At 40.7% G+C, this 23959-nt stretch overlaps 1 protein-coding gene across 1 annotated transcript in view; it reads left to right on the top strand.

The window, feature by feature from the left end:
• The window catches only part of Slc4a4 (solute carrier family 4 member 4), a 325511-nt gene that overhangs the window by 125574 nt on the left and 175978 nt on the right, over positions 1-23959 (top strand). The window contains exons 4-6 of the mRNA XM_028752664.1: positions 752-887; positions 11043-11203; positions 18236-18415. Coding sequence (XP_028608497.1) covers positions 752-887; positions 11043-11203; positions 18236-18415 — 477 coding nt within the window. The remainder of the gene's footprint in view (positions 1-751; positions 888-11042; positions 11204-18235; positions 18416-23959) is intronic.

Here is a 23959-nt window from a genome sequence, read left to right on the forward strand (position 1 = left end):
TTTCCTTTCTCTTTAAAGAGACTAGCTCACAATCTGGGTGAAATTCTAGTTAATTTTTCATTACATGATTTCAAGAGACAGGGTCAAAAGGAGCTAGTAGGGCATTCAATTATGTGCTTAAGTGTGTTGGAAAATGTTCTCCCCACCCCCTCTCAAGGTGTCCAATATTTTACTTGGGCTTGTTTTTCAAGTGCACTGAAGTGAGACTAAACATTTTTGGATACTGCCATTATGTGAAGAAGAGATCCCATCTTGTTAAATATTCCTTCATCAGCTCTACAGTTACCCAGTCACGGGCAGTGAATGACCTGTGAGGGCAGAGGGAGGGCAGGTGGTTGGCCTGTGGAGTCTCAGGATTGGGGTGCTCTGATGTCCCTCCCACTGCTGCTTGAAGAAGCGATTGGTTCAAACTAATTCCTGTCTCATAATCTTGGATAGGTCATAAGTGAGGAGGAGGGGAAGTCATGAGGTTGGACCTCAGCTCATCTGAGGGCTCAAGGGTCTTCCTCATAAACCACACAAAACTAGACGTCTGTCCTTTTGAAAGGAGTGGAGAACCAAGATATAGTTTGGCTCATAGGAACAGAGAGAGGCTTTAATTTGTCTTTGGCTTTAGGTTGAAGATAAAAGATGTCCACTGAAAATGTGGAAGGGAAGCCCAATAATCTTGGGGAGAGAGGAAGAGCCCGAAGCTATACTTTCCTCAGGGTTTTCCAGCCAATGTTTAACCACAGTATTTTCACTTCTGCAGTCTCCCCAGCCGCAGAACGCATCCGATTCATCTTGGGAGAGGAAGATGACAGCCCAGCACCCCCTCAGCTCTTCACTGAACTCGATGAGCTGCTGGCTGTGGATGGACAGGAGATGGAATGGAAGGAGACAGCAAGGTGAGACATGGCTGATTGAATGCAGTGCTGGCCTGGGGAAGCAAGAATAGAGCAAATGGATGAGCCTTGAGTGCTCCCTTCTCTAGCCTCAGCATCAGGTGGCTGATCCATGTGATGGTGCAGTAAAGAAATGGGTATTCTAGCCATCTGTCCTTGTTTATTGTGGATGCAGGGTTCACTGCTGGAACATAGTTTATTAACTAGGGCTCCAGGAATTTGACTTTTGTTGACAAAGATGTCAACCTCAACTTATATACTATTTAATGATAAAGCAGAAGGGTGATAATAAACTCTAGCACCCAAAGGCTGTGGCCGAGAAACATTTCTACACATCCCTCCATGCACACATACTATGTGATCTTCAGTGACATTGTCTGTTCCCAGATAGAAAGGGTACTAGGGAGACAATTTTAACTCTAAGACAGAGATGGTGTAATTTCAAGTAAAAACCCTGTTATCTTCTAAATCTTCAGCTGAAAGCAAGTAGAAGGCTCATCTGAACTTGGAAATCAGACACCTCAGTTTCATTTGATACTCTGTTCTCTATTAGCTACATGGCCCTGTTTCTTAATAGAATAAATAATAGCACTTACTACATATGATATGTATATATGCATGTAAAAAATACACTACATAGATAAAGTATTATATAACATGTATAATCATATCATTAATATTTATGAAGACATAATATGTAAATTGTTCAATGCTTTGCAAGTTTCTGAGATTTTAGGAGTCACATCAGAGATTTTTCTTCACAGAGATCAGTTACATATTCTAGACTAAATGTCTTACAATATGTAGTAACCCTCTGCAGGATGTACCTTTAGTCTACAAGGATCCTGGAGTAAAGGTTTTTTCTTACTGCCTGATTCCCTTTGTTCCTTTCTTTATGGAATGAGGCTCACACAGGTTGGGAGGTCTTCATCTAGTGTTGGTTCTGCTGTTTGTTAGATAGCTCAGCACACTTTACACTCTTCCCGAGCCTCAGTCTCCTAGTCTGGCAAGAGAGGGTCTTACAGGATTCTCTGTTTTCCAGCACCACACACATTTTCTTGTCCTAGAAGTTTTTGCCTATGTACATGTTGATGTAGTCAGTAGTGCCTCTAATGGCTCCTTTGACGATTCTTTTTGTGTTGAAGTATTTGTTAAGTATTACCATTGACTAGAACACAGGAGTGGCTTTTGTTTGTTTGTTTGTTTGTTTCTTGCCAAATGTTGACTACCCTTTAATTTACATAACCCCTGGTATCAGCAAGGTGAAGAAGTGACAGTTCATGGATGCAACTCATTGTTGAATGAGATGCTTATGATATTTCTAGTTATGATTCATTTTGGTCCATGGAGGATGCCAAGTGTCATTCTGTAATTTAGGTTGGTCTTAAACTCATGGTGATTCTCCTGTCTCAGTCTCTTCAGTACTGACATTACAGGATTGATACTTGGTTATATAGGATTCTAAAGACAAAGATAATCTTATGTTTGTTACCATACATTCTTTACTATCTTTAAAGTATGTGTTAGCCAAATTTATGTACCATTTTGGTGATGCAATCCCAGAGGGACTATCCTTCTATAGAAGAAGAATGTTGGGAAGCTGTCCAGGGAGAAAACTTGAAATAACTTCTATGTAGGGATCATTACAATTATTATTAACTACATTTCTAATAGTATTGCTTTCCTTATTATATGAATTCATTCAAAGTCAGAGGCAGGGTACCACCCTATCCTTCTGTTTGCTACAGTATTCTCATAGCCTTGAAGTGCCAGGGTCATAAAATATTCTCATGTTTTTGTTATTGAATGTGTCAACATATTCTCATAAATATGTGTTGAATATGTTACTAGTAGATAGACAATTGCTTTAAGAATAACTATTCTTTAATTTTTTTAGTTAGCATGCAAATTAATAGTTTTCATTATGACATTCTCACACTTATATATAATTGTATTTTGATACAAAATAAGTGCTTTGAACATAATAGTTGTCATCTCTTTCTGCTGGGGGGGACAGACTGGAGGTAACCCAGCAAGCACATCAATGCTAAAACTCAGAGGCAGACTGGGCTTCAAATTTCAAACTATTTCATGACTCTGCTGATGGCATCTTCACTCCTGTCTCTGTACTTCTTCCTTATTTAATTGGCATGGAGTAATTGGAGGGCTGTTAGCAGTCATATAATTAATATATCCAGATTTCTCCATCTCTTTTAAATTTCATTCTCTTGGACCCTTCAGCCAGAACACCCGAGACTTCCTTGCCTTCTACCTTATCTACTCCTGTTGTCTGATCAATTGCTTTGACTCTCTGCAGTACTCAGACATCTCACCACATTTCCTGTCCAATACTGCCTCAAGTCTGGTTTTCACCATCTTTTACTTAGATGACTGGAAAACCTCCAATGAATTGGTCCTTATATGTGTATCTATTTTGTGTATATACCCTTCACCCTGCTTAGAGCTCCAGTGGCCAGTAGCTTTGTGGAACTTTGTACTTGCTACCCCCTTGTCCCTCAGACACCCCTCGCTTTCCTATATGGCCTACTCATATATCATCAGACTTTTGAGTCGAAACATTCACCTATACCTCTTATCCCAGGTCCTCTATTATATTTTTGATCTTTGCACTTCTCACTATTTAGCATATTGTCTACCTTGTTATCTTGTCTTTCTAATAGGACTAAATCTCTGTGAGGGCAGGGTTTTCCCTTATTCGGCAGCCCGTGTTCCTTATGCCGAGGACTACCTGCTGGACAGCCATACTCAAGGAGCAGGGTTGATAGAGTGAATGTGCAGAGAAACGAAATCTCAGTTCTCAGTGTGCTGTCCCTTCTGATTTCTGTGGAAAGGTTCCATGGTGACTATGCTTCTGGGAATATTTAGATTTCCAGTGATCTGTATTTCTTGAGACACACACTGAATCTTTTTGTAGTGACATTTGACTTCCATCTGTGATGTGAATTTCCCAACCATGATAAAATTACCAACCCCCTATTAAAAGGTCTCAAACCTCCCAGATGAATAAACTGAAGAGCATAGTAGAGATTTATTTTTCATATGTGGTGGTATGGCATGAGTGGTCTTCTTCTCCCTAGCAAACATACTTGACTTTTTTTTCTTTTCTTCTGAAAATCCCAGTTGATAGACATTTTGTTTGAACTGTATGTGGCAGGGTGCTGGGAACCCAGGGCCTCACTGATGCTAAACAAAGGGTTTACCACTGAGGTATATGTACTCTATGAAGCACTGGCACTAGTAGACAGTTTTATTCTAAAGAGAACAAACTGTCTTGACTTGTCAAACTAGATGTAGTTTCTAGTGTGGACCTAGACCCAATCCCATTTTTTTATCCTCTTTAAGGTCCTATCCTTTTCAGTTGACTGATGATTTTATTTAACTAAGAATATTCTACAATGAGCTTTGACATTGCTGTGGTTTGAGTCCTATTTTGAGAATTTTCATTTGATTCTACTCCTCAATAAAAATATTTTCAGTTATAGAGGAGAGGGTTCCTTTGATTCTGAGATAGCAGGAATGAAATATTACCAGCCAGAGAAGCTGGTACTTACTTGGGACTCAAATTGGTAGTTAACTTTGTTCTTTCCTTTTGTATATTTTTCCTGTTTTGGTCTTTCCTATAAGGTAAGGTAGAACTTTGAAATTTCCAATGGCTTTTCTAAAATATTGCATAAGCTGTAGACTGTGCAGGGCAGACTTCTCATGTTTGATGAGGGTGTCTGACTGATGGAGAGACACTGCTAGTCTTTTAAAAGGGTACTTGTAGAACCTGTAGTCATTAGCAAAAAAAATAATATTGAGGAAGACTGTAGTAATTAAATGGGTGAAGAAGCCTATACTCTTCATTAAAAACTCGTTAAAGTAAACTGAGCTGGGTGGCCCGTGAGTATAATCACAGTCCTTGAGAGGTAGAGTCAGGAGAATCAGAAGTTTATGGCTACGTCATGAGTTTGAAGCCAGGCTGGAAGGTATGAGATCCCGTCCCAAAATAAAATAAAACAAAACAAAACTGAAACCAAGCCAAAACAGTAACCGTATTAGAATCTTTAGAATCAGTTCTCAGGTGCCCAGCACACACAGATCAAGGAGAAACTCCTAGTCTTGTTTTGATAATGGTCACAAGAAAGGGGTCAGAGTTTTCTTTCTTCTTCTACTTCTTCAGGTGCCTTAGGATTAGCTCTTCCAAAGTAATCTCCCTATTTTCCATTTCGCCGTAGTGGGTTTTCAATGTTCAGAGCCGAACATCATCACTATTTCCTGAATATATGTTAAAGATCATCAACACCATGTAATCCAACCTGTGCTGCCAAACCTGCTGAAAAAGAAAGCCGTCACAAGTTCTCAGAAACATTAGCCAACAAAGGAAAAGGGCATCGGTGTGTCCTGTCCAGGAACACAACGCAATCTAGCATTTATTTGCGTTTCTGTTGGGCATGCTGACCCAGATCACCTCTGGGGTACCTCTTTTAAGGTCATGGCCACAGAACAATGGTTTGCAGTTTACATTGTGAGTTTGCCATCTCCATAGTCTACAATTCTTTGGCTTTCTCTAGCAGATTACTCGGGGAAATTCCTCGTTGGACCAAATTTACCTTTTATTTTTTTTCCCATAAGTAGATTATTTAGGGAATCCAATCACCCTTGTAATTAGATGTCATTATCTCTAGGTAAGTAGATGCAATACTTACCACAGTTGATCTAGAAATGTATGACTTCTCCTTAAAATAGCATTTATCCCAGGTACATACTAGCATTGACTTCTTTTATGTATGATGAACTAGTTTTTAATTAGCAAGAAATTCATTATTATTACATCAGTAGTTTTACACAGTTGGATTGCATTCTAGTACAAAGGTCATGAGGATTTTCCACTACGAAACTGGCAGGTTTTAAAGTTAGAGGTCTTGTCTTTACTTAATTATATTTAATCATATGATTGGAAGGTTGCAAAATTTAGTGATTCCCAGTGGGCCTTCTGTTTCTTCAACAAGTAAGTAAAGTGCTCTTTGGTTGGCACCCACTCAAAGTGTATTAAACTGCAGAATACTTTATCACTATTCTTCTAAGACCTTGGAATAAATAAAATTCACCTAATAAACTGCTCCTCCAAGGGTACAACTATTTTGTAATCACAAGCATTTAAAAAGTCAACTTCTAAGATTAATTTTCCTGTAGCATTTCATGTACTGAAACAGGAGATAAAAAAAATGCCAGAAACCCATCACAACTGTGTAGCTATTCATAGTTATTGTGAAGGGTCGATGGTGGCTTTCAGTCCAGGCCACAGTGAAAGTGTCTGTTTTTTTAAAAACATAATTACATGGGTCAAAAGCACCTTTGCAGAATGTCCAGTGCTTGGATAGTCTGAACTTTGGTCTTTCTGCCTTAGCCTTCTTTTTAATGGATGTTGATTTGAATTGAGGCGTGTTGGTGCTTTGTTTTTCAAGTTTGTCCTTGATATCTAAGAAGCACAGACAGAGCATGCACCAACTCTGGGATGAAAACTATCTACAGGAAATTTAAATGGGCAAATTGGTATAACCATCCTTGGAGCAAGTAGAACGGTAGATTCATTTGATAGGCATTATGCCCCAGTCCCCGTGTGCTGTTAGCTGTGCCTTACACCATCATCAGGGCATTCAATATTAATAGAAGTCAAAGTACAATACACGCTCAAGTTAGCCATGAGACAGCAGCCATCTCTTAGGAATAGACAGAACTGTAAACAGTGGACTAGCTGTGAAACTTCACTTCCTTTCCTTATGGTAATATTGACCTGCAGGGTTGGAGGCATCCATCAGGGTGAGCAGGGCTCTTCTGAAAGCCCAGCCCAGTTGGAAGTTATGATTTCTTATGGCTTTTGAAGAACTTACCCTGATTCCTGCCTTAAGTCAGTTAGTTACCAGCAATATAAGCTGTAGAGAGGATTAAAGGAAAGGCTAGAAAGAGATTCAGTGAATTATGCTCGTTTTTGAAGAGTTTCTTAAGAGATTATTGTTTAGCTAATTGAGGATTGTCTTAGCCTATTTAGGGTGCTCTGACAGAATACTGTAAATGAAATCTCTTGCACACAGTAGAAACTTGCTTCTCCTTGTTCTGGAGTATGCAAAGTTCAAGACTAAGGGCTTTGCACATTCGGTGTGGTGGGGCCAATGTGCTCTTGATGGTACTTCTAGTTGCAAAAGGTCTTGCCCTGGGTACTAGAATTTTAACATACAAAACTGGATGTGGTGGCTCTACCTAAAATTCCAGCACATGGAGGATTGAGGCAGGAGGATTGCCATGAGTTCAAGGCTAGGCTAGACTACAGAGTAAGAATGTCTCAAAAACCCAACACAACAACAACTACCCCAAACTCAAACCCCTAAGATTTCAACATACAATCTAAAAATATTTATTATTTATAGTGTGTGTGTGTGTGTGTGTGTATGTGTGACTGTAATTATTAGTTCTCATTTAAGCTATAAGGTCAGCAATACAGATGGACAGCAACTGATAAATGAGAACTCATTTAAGAAAGATAAGGAGTTTGTTCGTAGGGTAGCTCTCAGGTTGGACCAGTCATGGGCTGGCCATTTGCTCAGTTTCTGCTCCATCTCTGTCCCCGAATTTCTTATAGAAAGGAGAAATTTTGGGTTGTAAGATTTGTAGGTGGTTTTTTGTCTTTATCTTTCCACTGGGGGTCCAGTCTGGCCACAAGAGTAGATAGATACTTCAGGTTCTGTATCCCCACTTCTAGGCATCTTGGCTAAAGTCTCTCCCATAGACTCCTTGGAGTTTTCTCCATCCCAGGTCTCTGGTATATCCTGGGGATTGAGGAGGAAAGATAAGAGGAAATGAATGAAGCTGCCTGAAGCATTGCACATTACAGTTTCTAGATGACCCTTGCCATTTTTCTTGGGTTTAAATTCTGTTATTAAAGATTCTCAGCTAGTGAGGAGAATACTCTTAGAAAGCCAAAACAGGTGCCTGTTCTGTTTTCCATAGATGGTCTATTTCTAGGTAGCCCTGATCTGTTACCATATACTGTGGACTCTTCTATCTTCTGGAGTCTGATCTTGGGCTATGCATTAAGACAGATATATTAAAATGGTTCATGGGAACAACTTCCACAGCATGTTTAAAGATCCTGTGAGAAAGCAATAAAAGGCGCTGCCCCAAATTAACAGCATCTCGGTAATCATGTAATTGTTTGTGAAATAATCTGCTTTTCTTAGTTGTTTGTTACTGCCTTGCTTATAGCCATGAAATACTGTAAGTGTGTGATGTGAAATTGTCATTGACTTCTAGCTCCTTCTACTTCTCTGGAAATAATTCCAACCAAAGAGGAAGAAAATGTCAACTCTAGCAACACATATACACATAGGGGGTGGGGCATAATAGAAGTTTCTCATTTTGTTTAGAAATGTGTTTCAATTACTTCTATGGAAATAAACCACGTCCAGTTTTGAAGATTTAGAGTCTCTTTAGCGATGTTGCTGACCTTTAAACTTCTTTGTTATTTAAGTTATTGTTATTATAAGTTTGAGAATTGCATGCCCAAGTACTGTATCTACGCCATTTTCTCTCCCCTTTGTCTGCTTCCAGGCCTTTCAGTCTCTTTCCCACTCCCTCTCAACTTCATGACTTTTTCTGTATGTTATTCCTCTTAGTTTTGCTCACATGTACACTTGGTTAGTGCTGCTGGCTTTAAACTCTAGAGGTAAAGAAGCACACATTTCAAGTCAAGGCCGCTTGCTGGTTTTGTTGGGGAGAGCACACAGAGTGACAGGGTCTCTAGTCATTGAGAGGTTGGACATAGACTGTTGCCATTGACAGGAAGGAGCTGCTGGGCCGTGAGGGGCTTCCTGGACGGAGTGTGGAGGCATTATGGGAAAATGCTTCTGAGTCAATGAGCTTGGGTGAGATAAAAATCCCAAGCTTTTCTTTGACACTGTGGCTGATCTCTTGATCTGTTTTCACTTGTGGTCCTGCAGGGAGCTTCTTCCCCTCTCTGGGGGGTTGGTAAGAGTTCTATAAATAATACAGTATGTAGTGCTTCCTCTGATGCCTGCCCTTTGTTCTCCTCTGCAGTGAGTTAGGTGAGTGTTTAGCTTGTTCTAGGAAAATGTTTTTCAATCATTAAACCCTTGAGTGAGAAAGGTAGGGAAACAAAAATTTAACCCCGTCATTACCATTCCAGTATCATTCGGAGGTTTGATGGACAAGGCAGGAGATAGTCATGGTAGTGATACATCCTGTTTCCCTTAGCTGCTTTGGAGAGTCTGTGTGATATGACACATGAATTATGAAGCTTCCAAATGTGTTTTCCCCCTTAAACTTAAAAAAAAAAGTTTTTGCTTTCTGTTTTCAAAAGATGTCTACGTGTCGTAGCAAGCAGACACTGTGGGTGAGGGTTGTCTGTCCTAATTCAGAGGTTACTAGAGGGTTATTGTCATCACAGTGAGTCTGTGGTCCACTGAGCTTGCCCATTTTAAACATATGAGGAGGCTGCCTGGAAGGGTAAAATTTCTATTAGCATCTCAGTGAGAGGCACATATGCCAGCTGAGACAGAGACATCAGATGAAGACATGGTAAAACATGGACCTCATTAAGAATCAGCAACTGGGCATTTTCCATTGGAGATAAACATTGCTTCCTTATTGCTACTTAATCTTAAACAAACTTATTCTATAAGGTCACAACAGAATATCGGCAGAGGTGGCTATTTTTATAATTATAGGAAATGCCTACTTGGAGAATTTTTTTATTTCTTTTTTTTTAAAAAAGAAAATTACTTTATTTACATTGTAGTCTTTGCCTGCTCCCCTCTCAGTCCCCACTCCCACAGTTCCTTATACCATCCCTCCTTCCCCTTGCCTCTGAGAGGGTGCTCCCCCCACCAGACTTCCCCTTTCCCTGGGGCCTCAGGTCTCCTGAGGATTAAGCACATCTCCCACTGAGACCAGACTAGGCAGACTCCTGTTGTATATGTGCAAGGGGCCTCCGACTGCTCCTGGTTGGTGGCTCAGTCTCTGGGAGCTCCCTGGGGTCTGGGTAAATTGAGACTCCTAGTCTTCCTATGGGGTCTCTCCTCTTCTTCTTCTTCTTCTTCTTCTTCTTCTTCTTCTTCTTCTTCTTCTTCTTCTTCTTCTTCTTCTTCTTCTTCTCCTCCTCCTCCTCCTCCTCCTCCTCCTCCTCCTCCTCCTCCTCCTCCTTCTTCTTCTTCTTTTTCTTTCCTTCCCCTAATTCAACCATAGGGGTCCACAACTTCAGTCCAGTGGTTTGGTGTAAGTATCTATATCTGACTCAGTCAGCTGCTGGTAGGGCCTCTCAGAAGTCAGCCATGCCAGGCTCCCTGTCTGTGAGCACACCATAGCATCAGTAATAGTGTCAGGCCTTGGTGGCCCACCATGAGATGGATCCTAAGTTGGGCTGGTCATTGGACCTCCTTTCCTTCAGTCTTTTCTCCATTTTTGTCCATACAGTTCTTTTAGACAGGAACAATTCTGGATCAGAAATTTTGATTGTGGTTGGATAACCCTGTTCCTCCACTTGAGGCCCCATCTATCTATTGGAGGTGGTCTCATTCACTCTCCCCAATGTTAGGCATTTTTGCTAAAGTCATTCCTATTGAGTCCTGAGAATCACTTACCTTCCGGGTCTCTGGTACTTTCTAGAGGGTTCCCCCCACCTCCCTGCTCTGAGACTGCTTATTTCCATTCATTTTCTTGGCCCTCTGGGTTTCTCCCCTGTTCCCCACACCCTAACCTGATCTTGTTCCATTTCCCCCTCCCCTTCCCCTCTCCCGCCCTGGTCCCTCCCTCCCTCTGCCTCCTGTGATTATTTCCTTCCCCCTTCTCATCTAAAAATCACTTAAGTGATCATTTTTAGTGATTTCACAATTTTATGGGGAAGGGGTGGTGGAGGTTTACTTTGACTTCATTTGGTCCACTTTTTTTCTTTTTTAAGAGAAAGTGATCTGGTGATTAGAAGTGTTCCTGGCAGTGACAGAGGTGATGATTCAGTCAGCTATTGCGGCTGCACCCGAGGAGACATTATGAAAGTGCTGGTCAGGGATGTGGGCAGGGGTCAGAGCTGCCTTCAGGGAAGGTTGCCGTTCTTCTAATTGTTTCTCTGGAATCTCATCTTCCTAGGTGGATTAAGTTTGAAGAGAAAGTGGAACAGGGTGGGGAACGCTGGAGCAAACCCCATGTGGCCACCTTGTCCCTGCATAGCTTGTTTGAGCTGAGGACTTGTATGGAGAAAGGATCCATCATGCTTGACCGGGAAGCATCTTCTCTTCCACAGCTGGTGGGTGAGTATGGCCCTTCAGGCTCCTCCTACTGTTCAGGAATGTCCTTCAATCCAGAAGCCCCCTAGGGTAAGCAGGGTTGAGTATTCTCTAAAACACTAGTTCGTAGGGTCTTGTGTCACGAAATGAGTGATTTGTAAAAAATTTGACTACTATCAAGAAAGATAGCATTAAGAAATAATAGCCATGTCTGGTTATGGTCCTTGTCATTATTTTGGAATATTTAGATTTTTTTTTCCAAATTTATTTATCAGTCTCCACGATTTTGTGCTTTTTTTTTTTAATCCTCTGTATTTTCGTTACGTCGAAGATTGTACTTAACATGCATGCACATGTTAGTTTCTCTACTTATTAGTGTACGGTTAACATTTTTTGTATATGCACTTGTGTGTATGTGGGGTCATACGTGTGCATGTGACTGGTGGATATGTGTGCTTCTGTGCATGCATGTATGTTTCTGTGGATGCCAGAGTAAAACCATGGTTTTATTTCTCAGGAGCCCATCCCTTGGTTTTTGAGACAGTATCTCTCCTTGACTGGCACTCACTGAGTAGAGTAGGTAGGCTGGTCAGTGAGCCACAGCGATCCTCCTGTTTCTGCCTCTCCAGGGCCATGCCACCACGCCCTATTTTTTTTTTTCCTAACATAAGTTCTAGGTGTTGGTCTCAGGTCCTCAATCCTGCATGACAGTTATTTGCATACTGAGCCATTACCTCACCCCAGATTGATATTCTGGCTAAAGAGTCCTCTCACCCTCCTGTATGAACCGGCTTTCTGGACACTAGATTTTTACAACTCTTTGACCTTAGATGTTTCACTGAGCTTTTCTGCTTCTCAGGTACATTATGTTCAAAACAGAGTTTACATCTTACAGAAGAATGAAAATCTTCCACTTCTGGGGCTTCTCTGTGGGAAGGTGAATGTCAAGTCATTTAGCTGTGTATACAGAACGCAATGGGACAGGTGCCAGCAGCAGGGCCCCAGGGGCTAGTGACGGCTGAGTGACTGAGTGACAGAGTCAAGTTACATCGGTACAGAGGATCTTGCATATCACCAGAGCTTACGGAATTTCTATGCGTGAAATTTTACCATTCCTTCCTCCCACTAAGTATATGTTTTGCTCTCTACGATAATGAAAACAATCTCCCTGGAAGGAGTTTATTTCATGTGACACTGAGTGGTATCACAGGAGAAATGCTGGGGTCACAGTGGACAGCTTTAACTAAAGACTTCCTCTGTCAGTGTAGATGATCATGGTTAGGACAGGTTACCACAGTTTTGGAGGCTTGGTTTCCTCTTCTGTGGAGGTACTATTAAGGGTGCATGTCTGAGATTCCTTTCCTGATGCCGTGATAAAATACCTTGATTAAAGTAGCTTAGTGGAGAAAAGTATAATTTAGGTCATGATTCCAGCTTACAGTCTATCACGGCTGGAAAGTCAATGAGGCAGGAGTCTGAGAGAACAGGTCATGATACATCCATCTTCAGGAACAGAGATCAGGGGATGCATGATACTTGAGCTCAGCTTGCCTTCTATTTATCCAGTCCAGGACCCAATCCTCAGAATGACGCTGTATGATTTTAAGCTGGGACTTCCCACATCAGTGAATGTAATAGAGGCCATCTCCCACAGACATATCCACAGGCCAATTAAATCTATACAGTTCCTGCTGGAGATGCCCAGCCCAGGTGATTCTAGATTGTGTCAGGTTGACAATTGAAACTAACTGTCACAGTGTACCAGTTGTAAGGAGAATTAAGGAAGGTCATCAGACCTCCTGGGTTCATACTTTTACCCTAGCGTAATTAGCTATCTAGGTTTTCCTATATATAACCTATAAGACAATTACTTGAAGTCTGACTTGAGTCTGGCATATAGAGTTTGGGATTTCATGAGCAGAAGGAAAAAATTCCAGACTATTGACTGAAGAGATGGAAGTAGTGGGACATTCATTCATTCATTCTTTTAATTGATTGGTTGATTGATGATTGATTGGCTGTCGCTGGTCTCAGAGCTGATCAACAGGGCGATGAAACTTTTAGAGCTGAACTTCTTTGCAAAGTTGTCTTTATGCTCTTCAGTCCCATTCTGAGCTACCTTAAAGAGTTCCTGATCTCCAGCAACTGCCTCACTGTATGTACACAGCAGAAGATAGAGTCTCACGTACATAGCAGAAGACAGAGTCCCGCATTAAATCAGATGCTCTTTAGCCAATGACCAAAAAGGGAGGCTCTGACATCTGCTACACACAAGAAAGATTAAGCGAGAGCATTTGATGTTCTTGCTTAATTTCCCATAACTTTTTTATTTTTACTATTGGCTGCGGACTCTTTTCTAACCTCCATGAATTTACTTTGAACATTGTCATTCCGTGTTAAAATTAGACATCTCTAGGTCACTTTGAGGTATCATCACTGACTAATATGTTTGCTCCACAGTCCCTGGGGCAAGGAGGCACAGTGCCAGGGCTGTCATTCTGGAGCTGATAATTCAGGAAAACAGTTCAGAGCAAAACATACATCATGAGCAAAAGAAAGGGACGGAAATAAAAGCCCAGCTTTGCAGAGGAGAGTAAACGAGTGTAACCTGATAACGGAACAAAAATCCTCCAGAAGAATGCAAACCCATGGAGAGCAAAATATGAACCATGGAAAACCTTTGCTTCATTTTAATCGGCAGAAGGCAGTACTGTGAAGTGAAGTGCTGTAGAGATTAGTTCATTACTATTACATTCTTCGTCTAGCAGATGATGAAGTACGGATGTGTATGCTGGTAATTCTTAAATGGCGGTTACTCGCTCCGAAGTATCAAGATGGGTTTTCAACCAACAGGCCAATTTTCCTTCAGAAAAAGGGAAAAAATAAATAATAGAAAGTATGATTATATCCAACAAATATGAGGATCATTCTCAGCTGTCTTTGTGGTCCATTTGCTATTGCTCCTCCTCATCTTCCTGAGAGGCAGAACACCTACCTGCAGGTCCTAGGCAAGCAGCTGAACCGGTCTCAAGCCTGGCTCAGGTGTCTGGTGTCTTTCTTACAGTGAAATCAGCTTACCTGGGGTTCTTTTCAGGATCTCACTGTGTTTTAATTTTTTTTAAAAAAAGAATCTCTTCTGTATTTTAATAGAAAAATTGTCTTTGAAGCCTTACAGAGGATAAGACATAATTTCCAGGGATTATTTTAATAGGTTTATTATTAGCATCTTCATTGTAATCCTATATTTAAAGGGTGTCACTCACACAGGAAGTCAAGTTCATGGAATTTTCTTCCACTCTTTTCTTTAAAAGAAGCTATAATCCATTTCAGGTATTTAGCACAATGAGAAACGGATGAGGAAAATGTAGCTCTATTTTTGGAGCTCATTCATATATATATATATATGCATGTATATGCACTGAGCTCTGTGTGTTGGCAGATGTATGAGTTCTGTTGTTTCTTAAAAACTTTATATTTTCAAAATTTACATTTTTTGCTCTTTCTAATCATAATATATAAATATATATCTCCATTCAAATACAATTCATACTTTACTACAAAAATAAAACCTTCCCTAATTTTACCACAAAAATAAAGTGTTTCCTAATCTGTCTATCATCTCAACATTTTTCTTATGCTCTGGTTATGTGCATATAACTTTTTCTTGAAATGGAATTATGGTACAACGTATGTGTGTATGCACATGTGAGTATGTGAGTGGGTGGATGCCTGCGCATGGGGAGGCTAGGGCAGGATACTATGTATCTTCTTCATTATTCTTTGTCTTATTGCCTTGAGACAAGCTCCCTCCACGATGCTCTCTCAAACTCTCTGTGACAGTTAGGCTGCATGGCTGGTGAGTTCACAAGGCCTGCCTGTGTCCATCTGGTAATCTGGGGTTGTAGGCATGCATAGCCAGTCAGGTAGGTGTTTTACATCAGTGCCAGGACTTGAACTCAGGCCCCATTCTTGTGGAGCAAACATTCTTATCTGCTGAGCCATCTCGCCAGCCTCATGGTTCATTATTTTAATTGGTATTCGCTTAAAGATAAAAACATAAATATCAATTTCTCATCATTGTATAAATAATGCCTAATAGCTGTAAAATAGTAATTTATTAGGTGTTAGGTGACCTTGAAGGTTTTATTATCAAGGGAAGTGGGTATTTTTTGTATAGTTTAGCAAAATTATTTGATTAGTATAAAGTTCCAGTTGTAGAAAATTCAAAAGTTTTGAACATATTGTAAGATTTTGGGTACGTTTTTGCCAAATGTCTTGGTCTGCAGTGTCATCCCCAGGTGACTTTTATGGCATAGGTCTTTCATACTGAGTTAGATAATTTTGACAGACCTAACAAATGTCTTAATTAGCTATGGCCACTTACATTTGTTTACATTATCTTCCCATGTGTCTTTTTCTCAAAGGCTTGCTAGTCCCCTTAGCTGCTTCCCACAGTCTAACCACCTCTCTGTTGGTCTGCAAAAGCTCTATAGGTATCACTTCTTTCTCTGCCTAGAGCTTGCTTTTTAAAACAATTCACCTTTGTTTTTTTTTTTTTTTTGAGGCAGAGTCTAGGTATGTAGCCTAGGCTTTGACTTCATGGGCTCCATAGTTCATGCGGCCAGGAAGTCACAATTCTACATCAGCTTCCTGAATGCTAGCATGGCAGCCATTCACCAGCCTTGTGGACTTGCTTTTTAATAGAAAATGCTGTGTTGGGAAAGATCCAGATGTGCCTCAGAAAGCATGCTTCTAGTTGGGGTTCTGCCTTTCTAGTTAGTCTTTGGTGGGTGGGCAGTCACTTCTGCACCCCCTTTATCCTCACCTGTGTAACAAGAGCTGAACTAGAGGTTCCCCTAGGTTCTCAGTTCTATTATCATCTAGACTTGGCATATTTTCTCCCAGTTGGTAGTGTCTGTGGGATCTGAACACTGAGCACTTAATTTCAGTGTAGTTGTAGAAGTAACTGCCCCTACTTTGCTTTGAAAAGTTTTGAAGTTGATGCTTAAAGAGAGCCTATTATGCCTGCCATTTTTTTTAATGGAAACTTAATGAAGACCATAAGCCATACAGATGTTTTAACCTGTCTAACTAGTGATTTCCAGGCATTAGTAACAAGAGGGCCGGCTGTGCATGCATATGCATTGGGAAGCCTTGCCAGGAAGGCTAGATAAGAAACTCTTTAATCCAGGATGCTGGCATCAGAGTGAGAGTCAGATAGCAGTTGCTGCAGACATGCTTCTGCTGTTTATTTTTGTGGTCCTTCTGTAAATGGACTTTCCATGTGAAATGGGACTTGAAGGGAAAGTATAGGGCTGTGTTCTGAAGGCACCTAATTACTTGACTGTGGGACAGAGGGCTAATTGTACTTCCAGGGGTCATTCTGAGTGTTTTACTGAGTGCGGTTCATGTGGTTAAAAATACCCAAGCTGAAGGCCACTTTCAAATCAAAACACTCACAAGAGAAACTTCCTGTCCCCTCCAGGTCCCTTACCAAATGGTTCCCGTTCTGTACATTTATAGCATTTGTGCTGGGCAAATGATGGAAAATCTTTGATTTAGTCTCCAATCACCTTACAAATGGCTCCCTGTCTACTGTATAAATTACTGGCTTCTAGATGCAAGAAGGTGAGACTGAGTGCTCACTGTAGAGCTGGACAGTTCCGTGAGGGTCAGCAAGGTCCTAGGGAGCCCCATACCTTTTCTTCAGGGTGGGATTCCATAGACTGGCTGACTGTAGTCCCACCACCCATCGATTTTCTTGTTAAACTTTTGCATAGGAATAGGCCTTTGTACTTCCCTACCTAAGTACTTTCCCAAGAGGAAGCTGTGCACTGAGGTGCCCTGCCATGCACATCACCCACAGATTCTGTGATGGTTTCATCCTCTCACTCTACGTGGAGACAAATATTGGAATAGGATGCCCAGGGTTCCTTTACATGCTTAATTGTGAGACAGAAGCTACTTTGTATAGGAATAGGATTTGTTGTCTAATAGAATGCTTTACAGTTCACAGTGTAGCAATTATTGGTGTGTGCGTGTGCGTGTGCGTGTGTGATTGGTTGATTACCTGTGTTGCAGGCTAGAATTGCTGCCAGCCATCTTTTTTACTTTCTACCCACCTTATTTTTGAGATAACATCTCTCAGTGAACCGGGATTGCCTTTGAGCTCCAGGGTTTTGCCTGTCTTCACCACATTTCCTCCTGCAAGAGGACACAGGTGGACAACACTGCACCTGACTTTTTAGTGGATGCTGTGAATCTGAAGCCATGTCCTCCTGCACACACAGCAAAACACTTTGCCACCTGAGCCATCGCCCTAGCCCCAAAGCCACTTTCTTTTTAAAGTTAAAACAGTAAAGAAGAGTAAATAGAAACTTTTTTTTTTATAATTAGGAGATTTAAACTTTCTCAAAAATAAGTCAGGCTGTGTTTGAAACGATCAGTAGAATAGACTGGCAAGGCTTTAGTTGGAGTTGACCAGGAAGATTTAATCTGACATCTTCGAAAAGACTAGAATATGTGTCATTTTATAGCTTAATATTTTTTTCACTAGCTGTTCAAATGATCTGATATTGGAAAAGGTATCTCAAAGAAAATATAACTTAGAAGAATTGGGGAGATAGACTTTAATAATCACTCTTCATGACTTTACAATGTTCAACTTCTCTTTTTTATTGTACATTTGACGTTTCTAACTAATGCAGTGCAGGGCATAAAAATTCTGAACGTTACTTTTAAAATTGAAAAATGCAAATTACTGACTAATCGTGTTACTTAAAGAAGCTGTGATTTAGGGGATTCACCATAGCTGGGATATTAAAAAAAAAAAAAGGCAGATTAAGACAATCCTACCTTTGTAAAGATCCAATTAATGCTAGAGTAGTTATAAAGACTCTCATTAATGCCAGCATCCTGTCCCTTTCTATAAGGTGGGAAGCTGGGGTTTTGAGAAGAAAGGCCTTGGTGTTAATTTGGAGGTGACGTTCACAAGGCTTGAGTGACAGCTGCATGGTTTGGTGACTGACACCCACTTCACTTTTGTTTTCACATCAGAGATGATTGCAGACCACCAGATCGAGACAGGCCTACTGAAGCCTGACCTCAAGGATAAGGTCACCTATACTCTGCTCCGGAAACACCGACATCAAACCAAGAAATCTAACCTTCGGTCCCTGGCTGACATTGGGAAGACGGTCTCCAGTGCAAGTAGGATGTTTAGCAACCCTGACAATGGTAATGCAGAGCCAATGGCTGCTGCTCGATTTCTCTTGCAGTGTCACCACATCACCTCACTCCATCTCTTCATGCCCCCTCCCCCCTCATATTTCTTTCCTCAAGTTCATATGCCATGCTCATTCCATGATCCTTTTCATACAACTGGGCATATGTGCAATCTTGCTGGAAAGGTTTCCCTGTTGCTGCAGGCTGCAAAGCCACAGTGCCTCGATTCTCTATATGGGTCTATCCTGATGGACTGAAATGGTTCGCTCATAACTCTGTGGTGAAACATCTGAGTATTGTACATGAATCAGCAAGCTTGCAGAGACCGAGACCTCAGGGAATATGTCTTCAAGATGACTTGCAACAACTGGGAGGAGCTAATTAGATAAGATAAATGCTTTGAAGTCTCGGGTCACAACACTTTTCACCACAGTATCCCATTTCGGGTAGGAGTCAGTTGTCTAGGCTATTGGTGGTCATCTTACCAATATAAGACTCCATTTTACTTTACCACTTGAAAACGTGGTTGATATTGTGGTAAATAACAGTCATATTCAGATGGGACGGTAATTACTAAAGATGGAATATTAACTCATTATGTAACAATGGGGAAGGCACTACGTTCTTGTTACTTTTATTTTATTGCATTTTCCACAATTTCTTGAAAAGTGTCTATCTTATGTGTCTCTTTGTTGGGAGCAAATTTCATGTTTGGTTACAGGCTGAGAAGGGGGCTGGATGCACATCACTGTCAAGTGTCGGAGATGGCCATGCGGTGGGCAGACTTGAGTAAGAGCTGGGTTGGTAGAACTGGATCTAGAATCCACAACCACATCTTCTTAAGTACTAAGAAACGGAAGAGAGGGAGAGAGTCTGTAACCTGATACAGTCTCATGTACTTCTGTAGTATTACAGAATGTGGTCTCAGGCAGACAACAAACTAAATATAAAGTGAAGTTGACACCAGTCATTCCATATCCAGAAATGTGATTTTTTTTCTCATTTAATGTTAAAAACCAATGGTTTGAAGACACAGTACTATAAACAAAATTTCATAGTTTTAAACCCAAAGTGTCTATAAAAATAATTAAGTTATCAATGTTTTCAATAAAATACCTCCACAAGAGAGAGACTCAAATTTAGAATACTTCTAGTATAGTTTAGTGTTACTCAGAACATTGCGATCTACAGTCTACAGAGAGATATTCATCTTTATATGCCTGTTGATTTAGTTTTGAAGTAAAGATTTTACATGTATTGGCAGTGCCGTTGCTTAAGCATGTTGCTCTAACTCAGCTTACAAGCATTTTGTCTTAACCAGCACCTGTATTTGTAATGGCGGCAGTCAAAGGTCAGTCTTTCCTTTTTGTTTTAGGCAACAATCCTCTTTCTCCTATGAAGTGTGCTTCTAAGAGTTAGAGGTTTTGTTTGTTTGCTTTAAGTCATGGAATACCCTGTATAAAGAAGTATGAAGATACAATGTTGCGGTAGACAGGGAGTGTCTGTGACTGCCAGGCTGCTCTCTTTTCCAGCTTGCTAAGCCACCTTCTTATGTACCACAATGGAGCAGAGACTAGAAACAGAAGAGCCTCCACTGCCTTTTGGAGACATTATTTAGATGTGATGTACAATGAATGAGCTAGGTTACTCGCTATTTCTCAGCTCTTGTCCTATCAGTAGATCCTGCATTTGAGAGCATGCTGAACTTGGTTTCATTGTTCACCTCTCATTTGCTACACATGCAGGGCAGAAAGCAAATGGGAAAGGGCAGACGGCTCTCTTTCGGCTCTTCAAATGATTGGAGTACACCCTGCAGCATAGGATACTATTAGTTTGTTTCAAACGTGTTATTATTGGCCTTTGTGTTACCCAACTTTTTAACTATCACAGGCAAGATTTGGCTTTGTGAGATCCTACAGCAGTGAGTTACATGCGCTTCCAAGGTACATGATCATAAATCACAGGTGAGGTGGCAAGTTCTTGGCTTTCTACAGTTGCTAGGTCTTAACCTGCAAGTTTACACAGTTACTTTTATGTCTTGGGGCTTAATCACTTAATATACTTAAGAACTATGTAATGTTCTTTGAGTAAACATCTAAAGTACGGAATTATATAGAATCTTAGGTTGACTGTAGTTGGGACAGGGTTATAATATTCTCATGAGAAGCCTAGATACACATAAATCACCTTAGCCTTAAATATAGAAATAGACCCAGTGACAAAGACAGCCCTGGATATGCTAGCAACAGTGTGACAGAGAGCTGAATGGTGTAGGGACACTTGAATCGGAGATTTTGTTAGTTCCCAGAGGTGTCCTAGAGTCTATGTCCATCAACTCACAAGATCCAGCAGTGAGGGGAGATTTCTGGCAGCAGCTTGTCACATAGGCAGCTACTGTGAAATTCCATTAGCATACAAGTAAATAATTATATTAAAAACAATGGCAACGCATACTCAAAATGCACAGCTTCCTGTTTGGTTGATGACAATTTGCTATAACCTGTGCACTTGTGGTGATTTCCACCTGTGTGTAGAGTGTGTAGACAAGGTAGAGTGATTACTCCCGTGTATTGTAGCCGCATCTGCTCTCAGCAGGCACTGAGTCTCAGTGCTCACTCCAGAGGCTTCAGGCAAGCTGCTGAAGGCTGCTACAGTGTAGTGTTTCCATCCTAGATATCAGCAGGGCTTGCCTTATTGTTTCAGCTGTCTCTAAACTTTAAAAAAATATGGAGGAAACACTGACAATGCAGATTAAACTCAAAGCATGTACTTACCGTATACAGCTGCTGAAATACAAACGATCCACTAAGACAGAAAGGTTTTTGTTTTTGGTAGTTTTTTAAAAAAAGATTTATTTATTTATTTATTTATTTATTTATTTATTTATTTATTTATTTATTTAATGTATATGAGTGCTCTATCTTCATGTATACCTGCATGTCAGAAGAGGGCATCAGATTCCATTCATAGATGGGTGTTAGCCATCATGTGCTGGGAATTGAACTCAGGACCTCTGGAAGAGCAGCCACTGCTCTTAACCTCTGATCTGTGTCTCCAGCCCCACCATATATCTTTTATGCCAGTAAATTTACTCTATCCACAGACATATGCATGGAGACATACACTTTTTCTCCCAAGTAGCTGGTTTTCAACCATTTCTATCATCAGTATACACATCTATTTACCCATAGCTAAAAACTAACTCAAATTTTACAGTGTTCTTGTGTGGCTTGGGTCACAGATGATGATTTACAGCTGTTATTATTGTTGATTTTTTTTCTGATACAAAACCACTTTTGCTTGAAAAAAAAATCAGGAAGAATAAAGGTAGCTTTATGAGGTTTGTGTTGGGTTCAGCTATATGAATGACTTTTGTGAGTTAAATAAAATCGACAGCTCACAAATCCATCTGACAATGTCTGGCAGTTTTGTCCGAGTAACTTAAAATAATAGTTATGTATTATTTTAGTTTATTATGAAAGAATAACACTTGAGCCTAGGAACACTTGAGGGAAGTACATAAAAAAATCAAACATGAAGTATTAAGAAGTAGAAAGAGTTTGCATATACAATTCCGATTCACTGCTTAAAGATTTTATAAGGTGTTTATGAGGCTGAGAAACACGTTTTTTTTTTTAAATCATGATCTGATTTAAAAAGTATATATTTCCCATCTTATGGATGGGGAAAAAAGTGGATACTATTGATCTGTATTGCCTCAAAACTCATGAAAGGTGAACAAGCCCTGATTAAAGACCAAGAGCGACTCAGAATCCCAATTCGAGGGGTCAGCTTTTCCTGCCAGTGTGAAGATTGTCAGGCCATCATTGATTTGTTTCTTTTTTGCTGAGTGCCTGCACTTCTTTCCCCTCCTCTATCGTAAAGGTCAGTTCCTTGTCCCCTGTCATCTGAGGGTGTGGTATCGTAAAGGTCAGTTCCTTGTCCCCTGTCATCTGAGGGTGTGGACATCCTTGGTTGAGAAGTGGTTTTGCTCATTCAGTCTGACCCACACTATGAAATTCTTTTCTTCTTCTTCTTTTTTTTAATATTAAAGGCATGTTTATTGGGAAGCCACTCTCAGATGAATTCCCTGGCCCCAAGGATTGAAGCCAAGGGAGTCAACATAGGGAAGAGGGCAGGAGAAAGGTCTCATGCAGAGAGAGAGGGAGGGAGAAGAGGGAGGGAGGGAGGGAGGAGAGAGGGAGAGAGGGAGAGAGGGAGAGAGGGAGAGAGGGAGAGAGGGAGAGAGAGAGAGAGAGAGAGAGAGAGAGACTCATTTTTAATTATTAAAAAGTTACTTATTTTTCCTAACAAAGACTGAGATAAATATTGTAGTCCATTTTGATGCCTGTAAAACAGAACTAATGGGAAAAATCAGTGGGGTATGTAAGGGCTTGGAATGGTAACTGGCACTAAGTAATCACTCAGCAAACACAGGGATTTAAGCATAACTAAGCGAGAAAGATTTCAGAGTAATAGGAATGGCTTCTGGACTGTTTGCTTCAGTAGCCTTCTTTTCTGGAAGAAACTCATGGAAATAACTTTTTGTATTTCTTCAGACATTTTGGTAAGTGATATCAGTACCCTTTGTTTAACAGTGATGGGGGAAGAGGCCCTTTCTCCTCATAGTCTGAAACTTTCTTGTTTTGTTTTTGTCTTTTGTGTGTGTGTTTTGTTTTGGTTAAATGGGTATAAGAGGAATTGGGATCCACCTTGGGAATCCAAGGCTAACAACAGGGGTAGCCTCAGGCAGTGAGGAGTTAGTGAAGGTGGTTGGATCCAGGGACTCATATAGCTTTCTTTATCCTTTTGATAGTACCCCAGGACCTCTTCTGGATTTATAGTGACCCATAGCCTACTGCCCAGCACAGTGGTGGGCTCCAGCTTCAATCCACTGCCTTTCCGACCTCCCCCTTTACCAAGCTGTGCAAAAATGTCATCACCAGGCTTGCACATCTCAGTGAGGTCCAGGCATCTGTATCTAGACTGCTGTTTCAAGTGTTTCTACCAGTCAGGAAGCTGATATCTAGTTCTTTGCCATGTAGCTGCTTTGGTGTGAGCACAGGAAAGCTCTGGATACATTAGAAAGCAGTGCGGTGTTGTTACATACAGGAACCTGGGCGCTGTTAACAGTGCAGAATAATCAGTAGAAAGAAAGCATGGCTCTTGCTGCTGCTGTTTGTAGTATATCTAGGATTCAGAGAAATATAGGTAGGATTGATGAGGGTCCTATAGCTTTGAATCGGACTTGCATGCAACTAGGCCCACTTGAGCTGCATGAGCCTGTATATTAAATTAGGCTCTCTTGAAATGGTGTGAATTGGATCTGGTCGGGACCACAGCCAAGTTTGACACCTTCCTCAACCTCTTTAGCAAGTCTTTGCTTTTTGTCTGGGGGTCAGATTCTAATTCTTCCACCTGTCCTTAGAGGGTTTGTTCTTTTTTCCACTTAACTTTTAACATTACTGAATTCAGACATGATCCCTGTAGCAGTAGATAGGGCAAGCACCCCCCTAACCTCCCTCAAATACCTCTGAAGTTGGTCTTGTGCTTCTC

Source organism: Grammomys surdaster, unplaced genomic scaffold, assembly GCF_004785775.1.
Source record: "Grammomys surdaster isolate TR1022 unplaced genomic scaffold, NIH_TR_1.0 125928, whole genome shotgun sequence".
NCBI classification, from domain to species: Eukaryota; Metazoa; Chordata; class Mammalia; order Rodentia; family Muridae; genus Grammomys; species Grammomys surdaster.